General features: G+C 34.7%; 1 protein-coding gene and 1 long non-coding RNA gene across 2 annotated transcripts; both read right to left on the bottom strand.

Annotated features, from left to right (window-relative positions):
* Window positions 1-439: 439 nt before the first annotated feature.
* On the bottom strand, window positions 440-7,158 carry LOC136272276 (uncharacterized). The gene is made up of 3 exons (XR_010710233.1): window positions 7,042-7,158; window positions 5,547-5,639; window positions 440-809 (listed from the first exon to the last, which is right to left on the bottom strand). It is a non-coding gene; the product is annotated as an uncharacterized lncRNA (long non-coding RNA).
* Window positions 7,159-10,601: 3,443 nt separating this feature from the next.
* LOC105323946 (Krueppel-like factor 5) lies at window positions 10,602-14,264 on the bottom strand. The gene is made up of 4 exons (XM_011423014.4): window positions 14,017-14,264; window positions 11,812-12,889; window positions 11,308-11,367; window positions 10,602-11,191 (listed from the first exon to the last, which is right to left on the bottom strand). Exons 1-4 carry the CDS (start codon window positions 14,110-14,112, stop codon window positions 11,004-11,006), a joined length of 1,422 nt encoding a protein of 473 aa, XP_011421316.1. The 5' UTR covers window positions 14,113-14,264; the 3' UTR covers window positions 10,602-11,003.
* Window positions 14,265-18,131: the final 3,867 nt, after the last annotated feature.

Below are 18,131 nucleotides of genomic sequence, written 5' to 3'. Positions count from 1 at the left end.
CTAGATCGCATATATATATTGAAGCATTTTGCAAAAAAAGCTACATGCAAATCTCAACAGGACACCAAACTAAGGGTCTTTAGGGTAGCTTGCTGTTACTGCTTTCTTATCCTTATAAACCCCCCCCCCCCTTTTTTTCGAAGTCTACGTGATTTCAATTTTGTGACAGTTTTGTATTTTGCTACAGTGGTCACTTCCTTCATATCCACATGAACCATCAAAAAGTGCATTTTTATTGTTTAAACAAATCAGTAGAAAAGCATAATTATTTTATTTATTATTCAAATTTATGAATTAATACTAAAGAATAAGATCTTAAAATTGATGACTACAGAGTATATAACTATATTCCAAACATTTTACTTCTTTGACTAGATAACGTTACAAAATAGATTTATTTGCAAATTCTGTCTTCCTTATTTTCTCTGAGGAAAAAAAAGAAAAGAAAAGAAAGAAGAAAAAAATATATGACACATTGCTGTTCAAAATATCTTTAATTTCAAGGCAGTTTACGGTTGTTTGAAAGATGTCTCGCTTCTGGCATTTCGTCATTGGTGTCAAGACGAATATACTCCAACCATACAGGGAACAGCGATTCTTCTGTAGCACGGTGTTTTATAACATTGTCACCTATTTTGATGAAAATTAATCCATAAACGACAAAACCTGTTGCTTGGAGTTAGCAAGTTGTTTAAATACAGCATCCTTCAATATGGTTAACCAGGAGTTCTTGATTCCAATGACCGGGATATATAGCGTCTGTCCGTTTACAGGATCTCATATTTCCACACAATAGTGAGAAGTGCGTGCTGAAACAAAAGTACAACTCTCGTTTGAGATTACAATAATCTTATATAGATGAGTAGTTTAGAATTACATTATTCTCTGCATGCTTTAAAAGAAATGTATGAACATGATTAATTTCCATGTGTTTGCATAAATTTTCTAATATCCCCCCCCCCCCCCAATTATTTGAGAAGAAAAAGAAAGCAAAGAATGATTTGCCAAGTTGATGCTACATTTCCATAACACATTCTCTCTCTCTCTCTCTCTCTCTCTCTCTCTCTCTCTCTCTCTCTCTCTCTCTCTCTCTCTCTCGTCATATCGACTTCGCACTTGACGTCAAACAGTCGAATTTCAAGAGACCACTTGTTTGTGTGTAAGCATGCATGAAAAACATTGTAAACATATTTTCCATTATATCACCCATAAGACCTGGTATTTAGTGCTTTATTTGCAATAGATCAATATCACAATCAAATATTAAGGCTTCATAAATTCATAAAAAATGTTTTTTGACATAATACATGTAACTGGTTTATTTAAAGAGAATATATACATGTACATGACGTATCTGCCAGTTAATTTTTGTCAATAATAATTTTCCGTATAATCGATCTGCATTCAAATTTTGATGTTCTTTCTTTTAGAATGCTTTTAACATTAAATTTTCAAAATTACTTCATGACTTTGTTTCATTACTCACCTGGGGCTTCATGCACGCTTAAAATATATACTTCAATAGCTGTCTCCTTTTTATTTTAGTAAAAAAAAATATCGATATCGGCAAATAAATCTAAACAGCAAATTAAAAAAAAAGTTTATTTATAAGAGAAAAATAAAATAATGATAAAATATTGTAAACATAGAAATAGATTAATCATATAGCAATACAGAGTAATTATTGCAATGCATAATCATTATTCTCCGCACTGTTTTCAATTTAAGTATTGTATCTATATTAGGCGTAAATTTATTGATAAATAAAATGATTAAAATGATATCATGCATGCGTCATGCTGGATTTTGTAAAGATTACCAGGAGGTGAGAATTGTCAAATAATCAGTCTGTCACGATTAATGAACAGCTGATTTTCGACACGAATTAACACCTAATGCCTTTTATTAAAATATGAAAATATATGTTCTAGTTCATCTAAAAATAATTAATGCAATTTCACCATGTACTCTCTCTCTCTCTCTCTCTCTCTCTCTCTCTCTCTCTCTCTCTCTCTCTCTCTCTCTCTCTCTCTCTCTCTCTCTCTCTTGAACCATTTTAGCAAGAGCTTGGACTTTGGGTAGTTGCATCAAACAGCAATGTGACGTAGGCCTGTTTATTTCATTGCTGGTCGCTCAGATATGGCTCTTTGAAATCAACACGATCGGTTTGGCTTTTGGGCTAAGACTACACATTCGGTGTATATTTCGCCTAAAACCAGTGTCATTTTTCACTTCTTTTGACGCAAGAAATAGATAATTACGTCCTACCGAAAGTCAAAGGTCTTGTTAAAATGGTTCTATCTATTATCGATAATTCTAGATTGAGGTTTTATCCACTTCTATGTGAACTAAGACATAAGTTTAACATAAATGTCTTTGATAATTCATTTGTAGTAAGAATATTTTATATCCACCATCCTTAAGCTTTCCTAAATTTATCTCTTTCACTTTTCATAGAATATATAAATTTTATATAATTCCTGGTGTATTCTATGAATTTTGTTTGTAATTGATGTAGATGGTGTAAATTTCATCAATGTCAAATTTTTCACATCTATAATGTTCAAAATTGTACACTTTAATTTAAACCCATGTCATATTTTTTTCTCGGGCGCTCGTTATAATTACATAATTATATTTATAAGTTAAGTTCCGTGCATTATTTTGCTAATTTATGTAAATGAAATTTTATTTTTATTTCTGTTAAGCAGTGTCAATGTTGTTGTTTTTTTTTTTGGTTTTTTTTTTGTGTGTTAAATCCGATCCTTGGACGACATCAAATATTGACGTTAGCATTTCGCCGGAAGTAAACATTACCTTTTTCTCTGACATCGTGACGTCACAGCCAAGACTGGAGTGTGATAAATAATTTGTTAGTGGGGTTTTGTGGGTAGAAAAAAGTACACGAAAATGACTATTCAAACAGAAACAACTTTCGTGGTTTGAACATTAAAACATATTGAATTCTTGATGACGTGTTAACACATTACTAATTTCACGCCATTTTCGGAGAGCTGAATGTCGATCGTGGTCAGCCAAATATCAATTTTTACCTCCAACAAATAAATAACAATCTGTTCATATATTTGTATTGTCATGTCATCATGAGGGTTCACGTAGTACAGGCAACAAATGGCAACAAATCTATACCCATTTACGTCAATTCTCAATTGAGTGAAACTAAACAAAAAATCATGAAAAACATTGTTAAATGACTTCAATTTTCCGAAAAACTTCCCTTTTTTCGACGTTAATTTGTTTGGTCATGACTTCAGTAAAGCGCTGTGTTGTATTTACTTTTTTATTCTTCTAAAGACATAAATAATAGATGTCCAACATGTCAAAACAGAGTACAATCATAGCGTTTGTTACAAAATCTCAGCTTATAAATCATGAGGTTGGAAAGTGTATCATGCTTTTAATTTACATGACAATTTTGACACGTGATTACTTAAAATAATTTTTAAAAACCGTCAATGTGTGTTGTGCACGTGTTACGTAGCCACCATATAATTTGTTTTGTTTTCTTAATGTTAAATGAAAAACATTTTTTTTTTAAAGTATAACGAAGAAAAATTTAGAGAAGAAAGTTTTTGTTCATGCGCAAATATCACATAAAAACTGGTCTCAAGTTCGCAACGCAAAATATTGTAGACATTCAGACGTATATTTACTCAGATACAACAATCGGTTATTATTGCTGTACAGATGAAAAAACAAAATGCCTCGTTGTTTCATCAAGGTTAAATACTTTATTTTGCTGAACACGATTACTATATTTGGAAATATGAAAAAGTAGCCCCTTGTTTTACTATATATTTATCGTATTTGATATTGACCACTTTAGTATCTTTTATACAAAGGACCTCCACATAATCCCTTTTGTTGATCGGCTTTTGATTCGTTTTTAGCCGCAGCTAATTGTTTTGATCAATTTGAAGTTGTAAACAATTAAAGTGAGTGTTGCATTTGCTCACGTATTCCACACATATGAGATCATTGAAATTGTCTCCTACTGCGGCGAGATTCTCCAATTTTGTAATCACGTTATTGATTTTTTCAAAGACATTTTCTGCTGATATTTTTTTTTCATGCAAGTCCTCGGTTTTTTTATGGATTTAGTATAGTAAAAATGATGGGAAACAACGCACAATTTTAACATCTCAAGTAACCAAGACAGACAAAAAGTTATTGTTAATTAATAAAAGTGATATCAAAAGATTAATATCATAAATTCGACATCTCAATCTTAATTTAAATTGTCTTTCGTTTTAGGAAAATAGAATAAAGTCATACAATTGATAACAGAATTAAGCGTTCCTTTTTTTTTTTAATGTACGTGTATATTTTTTTATTGTGACATCTGAATAAGCATGCAGTTACCGGAAGTCAACCACGACGGAACTATTTGTGCTCAAATGGCAATAATATTCAGTTAACTTCGTTTGTGAGTGGGGAATGACTTGCATGTCGATAAACATTTAAAATTGTCCATAAAACAAATTTTAGAAACACTAATTGTTTAATATGTCAAAATTAAATGTAACTTTTGGCAATATCAAATAAAGTTTATTTAAAAAAATACAAAACAAAACACATCCCCCTCCCTCCGTTCGTTCTCTCTCTCTCTCTCTCTCTCTCTCTCTCTCTCTCTCTCTCTCTCTCTCTCTCTCTCTCAGAGAATGAAATTAAATATTATCAATATATTTTCTTGAACGCCTAACTGCGAATAGGAAACAGGATGATGCCAGAAATGGTACAAAGACAATACCGGTGTATATGTTAGAAAAAAAGCGACATCTTGATTTACAACAGATGGTAAGAATTCGATTTGGTATTGTATCTACTGTGTTTGGGTAAGACAGGTTAAACCGTATGTTTACGTCATTGCATATTAACAAATTCTTATTTTTTATTGTTTCAATATACGCAGGTGTTCGCCGAAAGGTGAGAGTCCTCAAAGGCTTTGCGGGTATCTTAACACAATGTGTCATGTCTAATGCACAGAAACGAAGGATCAACGAACTCGTCGAATAATATTATATAAATGAAATAACCTGCAGCTAGTGTAAAATTCTTTTTCTTCTTAAAATTTCAAACAAAACGGATCGTAAAATTCTAATGAATATACAATGAATAAATACATCCTCCATTAAAATCTCAAAATAGAAAGTATCGGTATATTTCATCAAACTAACCAAACCCATTTGAAGTTCAATTTAAAATTTAATGTAAAAAAAAAAACCGCGAAACAGCTATACATGGATGCATCTATTGATGGCATATATTGGGTTTTTTTAACTATTTGAATGCACGATTTTGAAATATAAAACCGTGGGGTTGAGTTTTTCCTGAAAACGATTATAAAAATAGTCTGACCAAGATATTTATGCAGCACATTTGGCCAATTTTTAATTAAAATACACATATATGTGAAAGAAGTGCAATTGAAATCGATGAATGGGAAAAATTTCCAAGATATCTTCATTGACTTATTATCATTTTTCACTTGGAAATATTCGTAGGAACCAAAACAGATTTCTTACGGTGATTTCTGATGGGGAATTTTTACAACTTTTCTTCATTCGGAATATCTTGTGCAATTTTTCAACGTTATCATCCGGGTCTTCTCACAGTGTCTGCAAATATATATAATGCATTAGTAATTAATTATTATCTGCATGAAACACAAGGTTCAAACTCCTTCTTGGGTAATATATGTGTCTAGAAAAACTAACTTTGGTTTGAAGTCACTTTATAAATATATAGATACACAAAAAATTCCCCGATTTCTCTGTATCTTTTCAAATCACTATTTTTACATTGACAATATTGGCAATTCAAAATTGTCCTTTCATTAGCGTTATGATACATGTATAAATTCAAATTCTCTCTCGTTTTTATATAATACCCTCATCCCCCCCCCCCCACCCCCACCCCGCCTTCTCTATCTGAATCTAAATAAATATTGGTAAACTATTTGACACGGCAACCTGTCCTTTACAAGAAATTGAGATTCTTTAAGATCAAAATTTGTACATGACAAAAACACTACAAGTGGTTTCATGAATTCTCAATATGTCGTTATGGCCGTACTACGTAGTATCGAAAGCGGTAGTCTGTATGTTAGTGTAGGATGAAGACTGTCAAGGTTTACTCATTTGTAAATGTTTGTAACTGGACTGTAAACTCTGTACTAGTACTACTATATAGATAGTAAGGTTTTTGGGTTCGTGGGTTGACAGGTAGTGACAGGTAGGTTTTTAGAAATTTGAATATTGCAGGGGGGTTTGTTGTACCCCCCTAACACCCCCCCCCCCGATCCGCGCTTACACCTGCCTGTCTCCCACATTAGGTAGTAAAGTCTGTACTAACATTTCTAACAGGTCAATTTGTTAACTTTGCATCTTTTCTGTGTTGCTGCGTCACAGCGTTTCACCTGCCCGTATCAGGTATAATTTTACGAACTCTTGTTTACTGTACAAACAAAATGCAAATTCCTGTACAACTAAATACTTGCTACTTATAATGTTTACTCGCGTAATAAAAAGAGGTTTCACTTTAATTTCATTCTGTATACATGCACTTGCTTTTGTACATAGTGGAAAAGGCTGACTGGTTCGAAACTGCTCTATACGCAATGTGTCTTTTCTGACATCTATTATTTTTCAAATAATATCTGCAATATGACTAGAAAGGACACATGGAAACGAGATTCCATATAACATTAGATGAAGAAATGATAAATAGATATTGTGTAATAACATATTAGATAGATACCAATCTTATTTTTGGCATTGAATACAGTGTCCAAATGAACAATTGTATATACACATTGGATACTATATAGTCCTAAAATAAATCACGATTCAAAACAATCAAAACAGGCACATGTACATGTAGATAACATTAATAGAAAGAGCGGTTTTACGTATACATCATTGTAATTGTTTATGCGGACATTTTACAAATGAATGCCAACATGCCAATAATATGCGCAAAACAGAACAACAAAGTGTATAAAAAATGATAAACATTTACCAATTATTCTTTTTCGCAGGATAAAAGAATTGGTTTCTGTCGTTCGTTCTATGTATGAAATAAGGTTCGCATCCCGGAAGGTTACATTATAATAAGTCATGTTTTAGATTTTTTTTTCATTTCAGTTCCTCCGGATGGAAGTTATCATGTTAAATATTCCCATTAAATAGTTGGTAAATAGGGCATAACGACATTGCCTAAAAAAAACTATGTGTGACTAATTTCCGGTACGGTTCATTAATATAACTGATTAAATAAGAAAACGATGGCATTGAGTATACTGGAGAATTATTATTACTTTTAAGAACATCATTGCCCCAAACGGCCTCAATTGATCTTTTGACAATAAATCAGATTCTATAAATGCAAATGTGTGTTGCTTATAATAGCAAGGTCTCTAAAAAGTGCATTTGAACAGGACTTTGTACAATGTACACATGGTTTCATATCGCTATCGATGTTCTATTTCCGGTTTAATCTTGTTTGATCTTTCTGCACTCCATTGAAGTCCTGTACAAAAAATGCAGGGTTCTCAACACCCATTATAGTTTGATTTCCGTGTTAATGAACTGCAAGCAGTTCCTTTAATTATATTACTCTATTTTAAGAAGTAACAAATTTGCATGATTTTAAAGAAGAGTTAGTCGTCTCCAGCCCCTCTGGTCGTCGCCACAATATCTCTGTCTCTGTCTGTCTGTCTGTCTGTCTCTCTCTCTCTCTCTCTCTCTCTCTCTCTCTCTCTCTCTCTCTCTCTCTCTCTCTCTCTCTCTCTCTGTGCTTTGATAAAGTGAGAGCTCGAGAGAAGGAGTAGCCATGTGCACGAAGTCAAAGTCGATGATTAAAGTTAATAAAACATATGTTTTATTACAACCGTATTGTATTAGTAACATACGGTTGTAAAAACTATATTTATTTCTTATTGATATACCTCAGCCTTTTCCTAGCAAAATTTATAACGTCCATATCTAAAAGACACCGTCATATAAAATATTCAATGTTGATTTTATTTTAGTTCTGTTAAAAAACGGGATGTTTGAATAATGTAAAAATTTTGACAAAAGAGTACTGAACCTAAGCAATAAAATATATATCTTCACTATCACTTCAACCGAGTTTTCCCTGGAGTAAATAAATCCTTGACGTCAATTTTCAAGGGCACACTCTTCTATCTTTTCCTATCGCCCGATACAGCTTTTATCAAGGCGAAAAACACGTTGTAGCCATTTCATATTATTGAAATCTAACCCTAATTTTACAACCAGATAATACCTCGATCGGGGTTTTCCGAGATTTATAACATTTCTTCTTCTAAGAACAAGCGAGTTTCGTATTCCTGGTCAAGATTTTCAAACTTTACCTTTGACATGGCAATTGATAAAGACCTCCCAAAAATTTATGCTTTGAAAATTGTTTATGGTCCTTAGATTGAGAATTAAAGATGCATATATTTTTTTATTTACATAGATCCTTGATGATATTTACCTACTGCTTTGAAAAAAATAAGACACCTTAATGAGATTTTTAAAAAAGAGACTAAGTTGTTTACTTGATGTTTCTTGCTTGAGGCAATACAAAACTTTGACATAAGGTTGTGACAAAACACAAGAGCTTTCATGTTTCGGTTGTCAAAAACATCTCGACGTCACAGTCGTGTGCCGATGGTTAAGAAAGGGGTTACGAATGGTACATGCAGAACACCTTATCATTCATAAGAAGCGCAAACCGATAGCTAAAATTCCGCCCGGTGACGTCAAATTCATTATGAACATTAACATGATATTGCATCAGCTTATTAAAAGACTTGTAACGGTGTTTATGGTGGGGCGAGGATGTTGGGAGTTGGTAGGAAGGCTATATACAAAATGAATAAATGTCATCCTTTTGAAAGAAGAGGAACCATTTTTGACTTGGTTTTAGGTTCGAACCCAAATGTTGGACAATTGGAAATTTTCTGGCATAAACTTGTGTGTGTGTTCTATCATTACTTCATATATCATGCACCAAAAAATGAGTCCCATAAATCCAGAAAACGCAAGAAATGAATTAAAACTGAAGCAAGTTATCAGATGAATTAATTTGATTCTTTCAACATTCAACTCGCACAAGCAAGTTGTGTAGCCATTTTGTGAACTTGTGCAGTTTTATCAGTTTGGCATGGGTCTTTTCTGGAAAACGACGTATAGTTGTATTCATTGTCCCTGGTCTTATCTTTGCCAGTGTAGAACTTCCAACATTTTATCTCGGCGCACGATTTTGACATGGATAGGGACTTCGTTCGTAACTTGGTCAAGGAATTGCCCGCCATTCCATGTTTATGTAGAGTATCGAAATTCAAAATAAACATGTATTTATATACGTATATCTATAGTCCTAAAAGTATACAGGTTTGTGACAATATTCCAGAGCTTACACTGTATTTCAATGTTAAGAACCCCTGGTCGATAATTTCATGATCATTCACTTGTCCATTCGGTATTTTTGAAGACATAATTTTCTCGTTTTCTTGTGTTCTATTTCAATCAAGAGATTTATTGCACTATAAAGCTTTCCAATAAATATTTGCCCGATAAAAATGAAAAATAATAGACGGTTTTTTCTTTTTAATTTTTGCTAAATCACGCCATCTCCTTAGGCCCACGGCCTTTATACCGCTATATCCAATATCATAATTGTCTTAATCTAATCGCAGGAACAATGCCCAATGCTGGCAACCATTGAGAAGATTTCTGTATAAATGGTCTGCTAGGGCCCCATACATCAAGAGTCGTACGTGACGTCTTGACAACTGTCGTCTGCTTGAGTAAATTGTGTCAACAACCTATTTAGACACGCTCAGTGAATCGCCATTAATACTCGTAATATATTTGCAGACAAGTCTGGATATGTCTGGATTTTCCCCATGGCACCAGTATTGATCCATGGCAGAACTATATCAGACGGTCATTATTCCGTTCAATTTATCAATGACAGAGTAAAAAATAGAAGAAAACCAATTTTTAAGTACGTTTTTTCCAATATTTATTCATGAAATAAACTATTGAAAACTTTGAAATAATACATTAATCATACAAATAAAAAATATTTTCATAAAAACTAGTTCTCAAGTTTTTGAGCGCAGAAACATGACATACACATTTTATATGTATAACACAAAATGGCGAAAGAGAAATATCACAACAACCAAGAAATAACGGCTATTTCACAAGAAAAAACAACTTGCAGGCGTCTGCACAAAGCGATTATACATATATATATATATAGACTGGTCTGGGACCCGTATGCTTGGAAATGGAATTTCTACAGATTCAACAAAAATATGGAAACATGGCTGGTACAAGCAGAAAAGGGGGGATTCTCAACTAGTCATTTGTGTATTTGTGTCTGAAAGCAAAACATATTTCTCATTTCACTTAAAGCTGTTTATGCTTCTTTCGTAGAATGTTATTCATGCTTCGTTGCACTGATTGGCTACGGCCCAAATACGTCAACGCCAGCAAAAACATACGGTAGAATGTAGTGCGTAATTGGATTGATATTTTGTAGAAACAATAACAAATGACTATAACAGAATTATAACTTCATTATGTTAACAAAAATAACATTGATAACAACAACTTTTATGTTTAAAGTCTTTCCACGGCAAATGTGTCTCCGTCTGCACCAGTTCGCCCCTAATAATCGAGTAGCTGCCTCTTTACAAGTCTATATGCCATCTACAATTAGCCTTCTGTCGCTCAGAACAATGTCCTGACAACACAACTCTAGACATCTGGCGTGTCTAAAAAGGACCAGTCTCATTCCAACAACTCTCTGGCTGCCATAGAAAAAAAAGTTAAATGGCAAAGTCCAGAAGTAAACTCAAAGGCAGTGTCGATCAAAATGCGCACCCAAAGTGGCTCCAAAAAAGCAAAGATGGGTCATCACCAAAATCGTTCTCCGGGTGGATGGAGAGAGAAGAGTGTTCACTTGGATTTGGGCTCGTGACGTTTCATGTGAAGAGCAAGGTGGTCAGAGCGGGCGAAACAGCGGTCGCAAACCTTGCACTTGAAAGGCTTGGCTCCCGTGTGTTTTCGTATGTGGCGCGTGAGCTCATCAGATCTCGCAAAGCGCCATTGACAGCTCTGGAAATGACATTTGTATGGTTTTTCACCTGAAAAAGAAAAATAATCTAAGTTGTCATTCAGGGTCATACATTTCTCAAGTTACAAAAAATAAACGAATTCAAGTTAATACTTTGACTCGAATAACGTTGAAATTTCTAATTACCTGTATGAATTCTCTGGTGAGCTTTCAGATGCGAGCTTTTCGTGTATGCTTTTCTACAACCTATAAAACACAAGAAAAAATGCACATTAGTTTGATATACCTATAAAACATCTCTTGTAGACTAAAAAAAAAAATAATCGATGCCTCTAGATCAAGACGCTTTGTACTTTTGGAGATACAGTTTTGTGATAGAAAAATATCGATTTCTGGGCTCGAGCTTTCGCTCTGTAGTCCCCAAAGATGGTTCAACGGAAATGCATCTCCAGTTTGATTGATTTAAACCGTTTTATTGTTCAGCAAGTGAATCAAAGACAGCCCTAAAAAGTCATTTCCGCTCTGTTAAAACTCATTAATAGCTTGTTACTGATATCGCGAGCTCTCGTGAAATATTGGCATCTCTTCCTCCATAACTTAATATAATTATATGTGGTATCATTATTACATATTTCTGAAGACTGTCATTTAACAGGTTTCTTTTAATAAAAGTCAGCGGGAAATATTTACCTGGGAAATCGCAAAAGTGGATTCGTCTTTTCTCTAGGTCCGGGTTGTTTTTTCTGTTGTATTTGATTGTTGAGCACCCTGGGTGAGTCCTCTGGACTTTGTTCGATGCCCTCGGGGGTGAAGGGGTGAATGGAATGGGCTGGATGCTAAGTGTGTTGTAACCCTGGTGAACCCCTGGGTAGGGGGGAGGGGGAGTGCGCCTCATTGGGACATCTTGACTAGGACTGTTGGGTTCTGAACTGGGTGGAGTCGGGGGAAGGAATACTGGAACCATATGAGGAGGCGTTGCCGTCGAAAACGTCGGTGATGTCATGCCGGATTTGTTCATAGCTATGCTATTCAATTGCGCCATGTAGTGGGCAACAGGAGATGGGGACTGAGAAAACATCAGTTGTTGCTGGGAGACGGAGAGAGATTTGGGTCTTGATGTCAAACTCTCGGCAGAATTGGAGCCCGCCAAAAGACAACTAGAAGTTGACGGCTCGATTTTCACTGAAATGTTCTCAAAAGAGGGGATTCTAGAATTTTGAAACTGGCAAGCTGGTTTATATGATAGTTCCGAGTCTTCTTGTTTAATCACTATGGGATCGTTGGGAGAGTTCGAATTGTCTTTAGAATTCACCATATCAATACTGTCCTTCACGTCCTCCCAGATCGAATCCTCCACGTGTTTACTCTGCTCCCGAAGGTCAACGAAACCCCCAGTCATCATGGAAGCTGGATCCATCATGGTTTCACTCAAGTCAATTTTTGTGGTCTTAGCAGGGGAGGTGATTAGGCCCAATCTCTGCAGACCGTCCTCTCGGCATTCTTCCACCAGAGGTGAGATCTCGCGCCGGAATCCGTCGGACTTTGGAGGGTTGTACAGTCCGGTTCTTAAGTTATTCAGGTCCATGAAGCGCTTCCTTCCCAAAAAGCCTTGGTTGACCATATGCTTGGCGCTTTGGAGCTCTGGATTGTCTTTGTTTTCATCCTTGAAGAACTCGTCCACGAGTGATGAGCTCTCGCGGCGCAGCTTCTTGGCCGCTGGTCCCTGATCATTTAGATGCAGGTACTTCTCAAAATCCACGGATTTGACCTGTGTGACAAGAAAAATCATGATTTTAATATAATATGTATATCATATATATACATGAATATATACTGGGTCTAAGGCGAATTGTGATATATCACATCGTGTTATCTTATTAAGTATTAATTATTTGTGTTAATTATTCCTTTCATTCAGACGCTAACCAAACAGCTTCCAGTAATCGATTTTTATCCAGTAACGGATGACTAACCGCGATTTAGCGTTCGCTCGAAAACATGTTTGTTAACGTAGATCAATAAAGCCCGGCAGAGCTTTACGAGACACCTACGCATTTGGCGATTTATGAATGAATTCTTGGCAACGTAGAAATGTTGAATGAATGGAAAAGATCTTATCGGTAGCCAATGAGATCGCTGAGCGCATTTACATGTCGAGGTTAAAGTTTTCTTTTGAAAACCGAAATCACTGGTTTGGAACAGTATTTATAATAGTCTTAGAACATCGATATTTTTAAACCCCGCTCTTTTATTCATTAGTTATTATAATTCTATAAGATATACTTTGTAAACTGCACTTGATAGCTTCAGGTATGATTGGAATTTTGGCAGACGACCCCTATAGGTCATTTCTGATATCACGTACAAAGCCGTGTATCGCGATGCTCGTTATCGAGGCTGAGTAATGCACCCGAGGGCTGCTTTCGCAATACACAGTCGTTGCGACTATAAGGCAAAAAGATAGTTATCATTGTGCTTCATGACCCGTATCGAGCGACCGTGTTCTTTCACAATATCGCGTGATTATCGTATTATGATCATTTCAATTTGCATTCACGTACAGGGTAACGATTTTCAATTTCCTCTTCGGTTTGGCACAAAACAGAGACAAAAAATCGATAGTTTTCCGGACTAATCCACACAATTTTCTACCAGATTGTAACCGAATCACGCCTCTCTCTTTAGATTCGGGGCTTTCGGGAATGTATCACTCCGCCATTCACAGATAATCTTGAGTACACACTTTGAGCTTGCATACATTAAAGATCTAGACACTCACACAATAATATAACAGCTGGTTCATCAAGATCTAACATATATTCAAATCAAATAGTTATACAAATATTCTGATGAAAAATGTGAAAGATATTTCATAAAAAAAATTATATAACTTACATTCCATGTGACTTCTGCTGGAGGCAGAAAAAGATCATCTTGATCGGGGACGATTTGATCTTCTAAAAACTCAATGTCTTCCTCCATTAGTGCCATGGATTATAAATGTCCACTTTTAAAAACAATAGAAAATGATTTAACTTCCTTCACGTATGAAAAACCGTGTAGTCACTTGGCAGGTGTTTGTGTAGACTGTTCGATATCCTTCAGCCAAACGTAATATAACTTGTTCTCTGCAGCGCGTCAAATTTTATGAATGAAACCTACACACACATGCGCTATATTTGTAGAAGTATCATCAACCAATCGTAATAGGCATGGGCGGAGTCGACCTTGTTCTTGTTTACTTCTATTTAAAAATTGGCTCAAATCCAAAGAGTTGTAAAAAACAATATTACAACTAAATTTTTACGAAATGTTGAAAAAGATTTGCGTGCAGTGTGCATTACAGAGAACTCGAGATAGGGAAATAACAGATTTATGATTTTGATAGTGAGGGTTAGGAAGTCTAAACACACAATGACGTCACGAATCTAAACGAGTAGGTCAAAAGTAGTTCGAGATGAATCTGTTATAGTCAGTTTTATTTTCTGGGGGGGGGGGGGGGGGGGTCACGTTAGAGAACGATGCGTACTCTATTTGTTAAGAATTTCGACTATTACGCAAAACTTGTTTCTTTAAGATGTGTTTTTATATCGAAATAATCAATCATTGTTAATCGATTTTAATATTTTTGTTCACATTATTCCTTTGTTCTTGTGTTCAGATTAAAGAGATTTTATTTTTGCTTGATGATGTACCCTTTTTTCAGAGTCAAAATGTTCTCTTTTAACGAAATAAACTGAAAATTCAGGTTTTAAAAAAAAAAAAAATAATATGAGCTGTTAGATATATTTCAATTTGATTTTTTCCGGTTCATATTTCACCACTGTGAAGTGAGTTTCAACTATACGGGTGGCGAAATTACTATACTTTTATTTTTCGCTCAATAGCGCTTTATTACAAAGACGTCAACGTTTCAAAAGTTTGAATGACGTTCCACGAATTTTAATTTTTGAATTTTAATTTTAAAAGGCGTACTTTTGTTCAGAATATTGATCTTTCCTAATTTCGATGCTTTTATCTAGAAGTAAAGACATATAAAAATTGATTTGTCCCGAAAAACCACCGAAATTTGAAATGAAGAACCTTATATATTCATTACTAAATTTTATACTTATATACCTATTGGTTTCATAGCAAAATATTTTTTAATTGTTTACATATATTGCGCGCTCGATTTTTCTAGAGAAAAACTTCCTCGTGTATTTAAGTAATGACGCAGTTCACATATCCGAAAATTTTGAAAAACATGCGACTTTATTAAGTCTTCCTGTCACCCTGAAATTTATGGAAAATGATTTGGCCTCGATGACCGACCAATATGTTTTTGACATTAATTGTTTATTTATTTTTTTTATTTTCAAAACAATGATTTTGGAGTGAAGCAATTAATGGTTTCATTTCTAAGCTTATAGTATGGTTACACTGGTATTAATAAGAGTCCAAACTACGAAATCTTTAAAACAACATCTTCAAACGAAGAATTATATCACCGAATGTAATTTTATCAGGTAAATACAATAATATCTAAAAACAACCACCCCAAGAACTGATATGGGGTCGAAGAGCGACTGCAGCGAACAGTTGTAACCAATGATTAAATTTCTGATTTTTATTAATTTTTCTGGATGAAATTTCAGATGTTTACTCTCACTCTTATTACAATGGCCCCCGGAACGTTTGACGTCAATGTCGACTTTTACTGTTGATGCTGAGTATATTAAGACAGACTTGTCAAAACAAGGAGATCGAAATTGTTCACAGAGTCAGATGGAGGTGTGAAAAGCTCATGTCGTAATTTTAAATAAAGCTTTCTATACAAAAACAAGTCAATATATGTACTAGTTCATCTAAAAATAATTTATTCAATTTCACCATGTACTCTCTCTCTCTCTCTCTCTCTCTCTCTCTCTCTCTCTCTCTCTCTCTCTCTCTCTCTCTCTCTCTCTCTGAGACTTCTATTTTACTAAACACAATTGAATAAACAAGATTTAAATAAAACAAGACTCCAAGGCTAATCTCACCCTTCCCCCCTTTCTCATTGCTTTTAATGATAAAATGATAAATGATAAATGATAAAAAAAAATGGTTTTGAACGACTTTTTAGGGACCAATGTTCATTATAAAAAAAATAATGCACAACACATTAAAAACTTTGTTTAGTCCAGGAGTCAAAATAGTGATTAAAATGAGTTGAAGTTCATCAACGGGATCGATTTGAGTATTAAGTTATATATATGGAGAAATTACGCTTTATACACGGTCGATTTAGATTAGTACCATCGCGATTGCGTAATGAAACTGGATGTGTGCTTATCCCGACTTCCGCTCTCCTTTCCTTTGTATAAAGTGACAAATGGAGACGTTAAAAAAATCAATACCAATGACAACTGCTTCATTTCCTGTTTGTTTTTCACCCGATTTTATTTTTGGTCTTTTCTGTAAAATCTACGCAAAAAAAACCCCATCTGCTTACTTCGTTTATTTATTTGCTTTATTATTTTCTTTTGTGGAATCTAACCATTCAACACAGATGTTGCCCATATTCAGATCGAATCGAACGGGGGCCAGAATATTTACTTTTTAAATAAGTCTATATCTTCTGAGTCAACATGCTAACTATTCCGCTAAGCGTTTTTTGGGGTATACGTGTTTCAATATTTTGTTGAGTCTTTAATGCAGTTACATTGTTCAAAGATTATTTTACAGGTATTTTTACCCTGCATAACATTTTTAATCTGTTTTTCAGATTCAACCCCAAGACCAAAATTCTTGTGTGTATTGAAGAAAGGATCTTTTGGATTTATCCCTGCTTGTAATCCCCTCTTTGTGAAATCCCGTTGTGAGTTTTCTTGTGAATGAAGTTGAGTAGCCAGGGAAAAACAAATTTAATCCGTTGCTGACCTTCAAAGTACACAAAACTACACCTACATACTCTCTACAGTTGACCCAATTTAGACCGCGGTCGAAGTTAAACAAAAAAATATCGACCAATTTTTGTGAGCCTATTTGCAGAGAGAGAGAGAGAGAGAGAGAGAGAGAGAGAGAGAGAGAGAGAGAGGTGTTTCAGCTCAAAAGATTCTGATTTATGACCATTTGTTAAACATTTACAACATTGGACACCAGGGACACATTAACCCGCGAATCCGTCATCCCCGCTGTCGTCTGCTCAACTTTTATCTCCAGGTTTCGACAGTTTCCGTGAATGTTCCTTGTAACATGACAAAGTGGGACTCGTTAGACGGTTAGATCCAGAAAAGATTGAACCTTATATAATATTCCGCATGAATTTTTTGTTCCCTATACTTACGGTGAATTTATGCAACCCATGCTTGCAGAGTGCCTTGAGGGTTGGTAGTAGCAACAAATTATAGATATGTAAAATCACGGTAGCTAGATTATTTCTATAATCAATTTGTGAAAACACATGTTAAACATATGTAAAGACACGCAATTCTGGCGTTGACACATTTATTTATAGTTTCCAGACACTGTATATATAGTCGTCTGCAATTCGGAAGGGGGGGGGGAGCTTAAGTTGATTATAGTAATTAATATTTATAAGTGAGTATCTTATGCCTATGAAAGAGGACATAAAGCATTTTGTAATTTCATAAAAACTCATTCAGGGAGGGAGGAAGGGAGGGGGTGTCGTTAAACATTTTTACTTTTTGCCGGTATATGTACATTTCGAGATTAGGTGGGGGATGGGGTATATTTTTTCAATACAAGAAAAGAATATAACCTCAGGTTTCTGTGCGTATGACATTTTACCTATAAGATTAATGTACCGAGTAATTTCTATATATATTTACGTTTTCCTCGGAGAGTAAGATAAATCTTGTCAACAACCAAAGGACACTTGTACCCGCTGGTAAAAAAAGGCTAATATTCGGTTGAACAAATGTAAAAATATTTGGTCTTTGGATCGGCATTTTGCATTGTCTAATAATTGCTGATATCGTATCAAGTTTCAACCGCCGGTTTTTAATAGAATTTAAAAAACAAAACTA

Source organism: Magallana gigas, chromosome 2 (genome assembly GCF_963853765.1).
Source record: "Magallana gigas chromosome 2, xbMagGiga1.1, whole genome shotgun sequence".
Classification (NCBI taxonomy): domain Eukaryota; kingdom Metazoa; phylum Mollusca; class Bivalvia; order Ostreida; family Ostreidae; genus Magallana; species Magallana gigas.
Note: the sequence above shows the minus strand (reverse complement) of the source record. Positions and strands in the feature narration are given on the sequence as shown.

What these genes read in the sequence shown, in the direction of transcription:
- LOC105323946 (XM_011423014.4), bottom strand. Translation starts at nt 14,112, where the DNA reads ATGGCACTAATGGAGGAAGACATTGAGTTTTTAGAAGATCAAATCGTC. An exon ending in CAGCAGAAGTCACATGGAAT is followed by an intron (nt 12,890 to 14,016) that starts GTAAGTTATATA and finishes CTTGTCACACAG; the next exon opens with GTCAAATCCGTGGATTTTGA. An exon ending in TCACCAGAGAATTCATACAG is followed by an intron (nt 11,192 to 11,307) that starts GTAATTAGAAAT and finishes TTTCTTTTTCAG; the next exon opens with GTGAAAAACCATACAAATGT.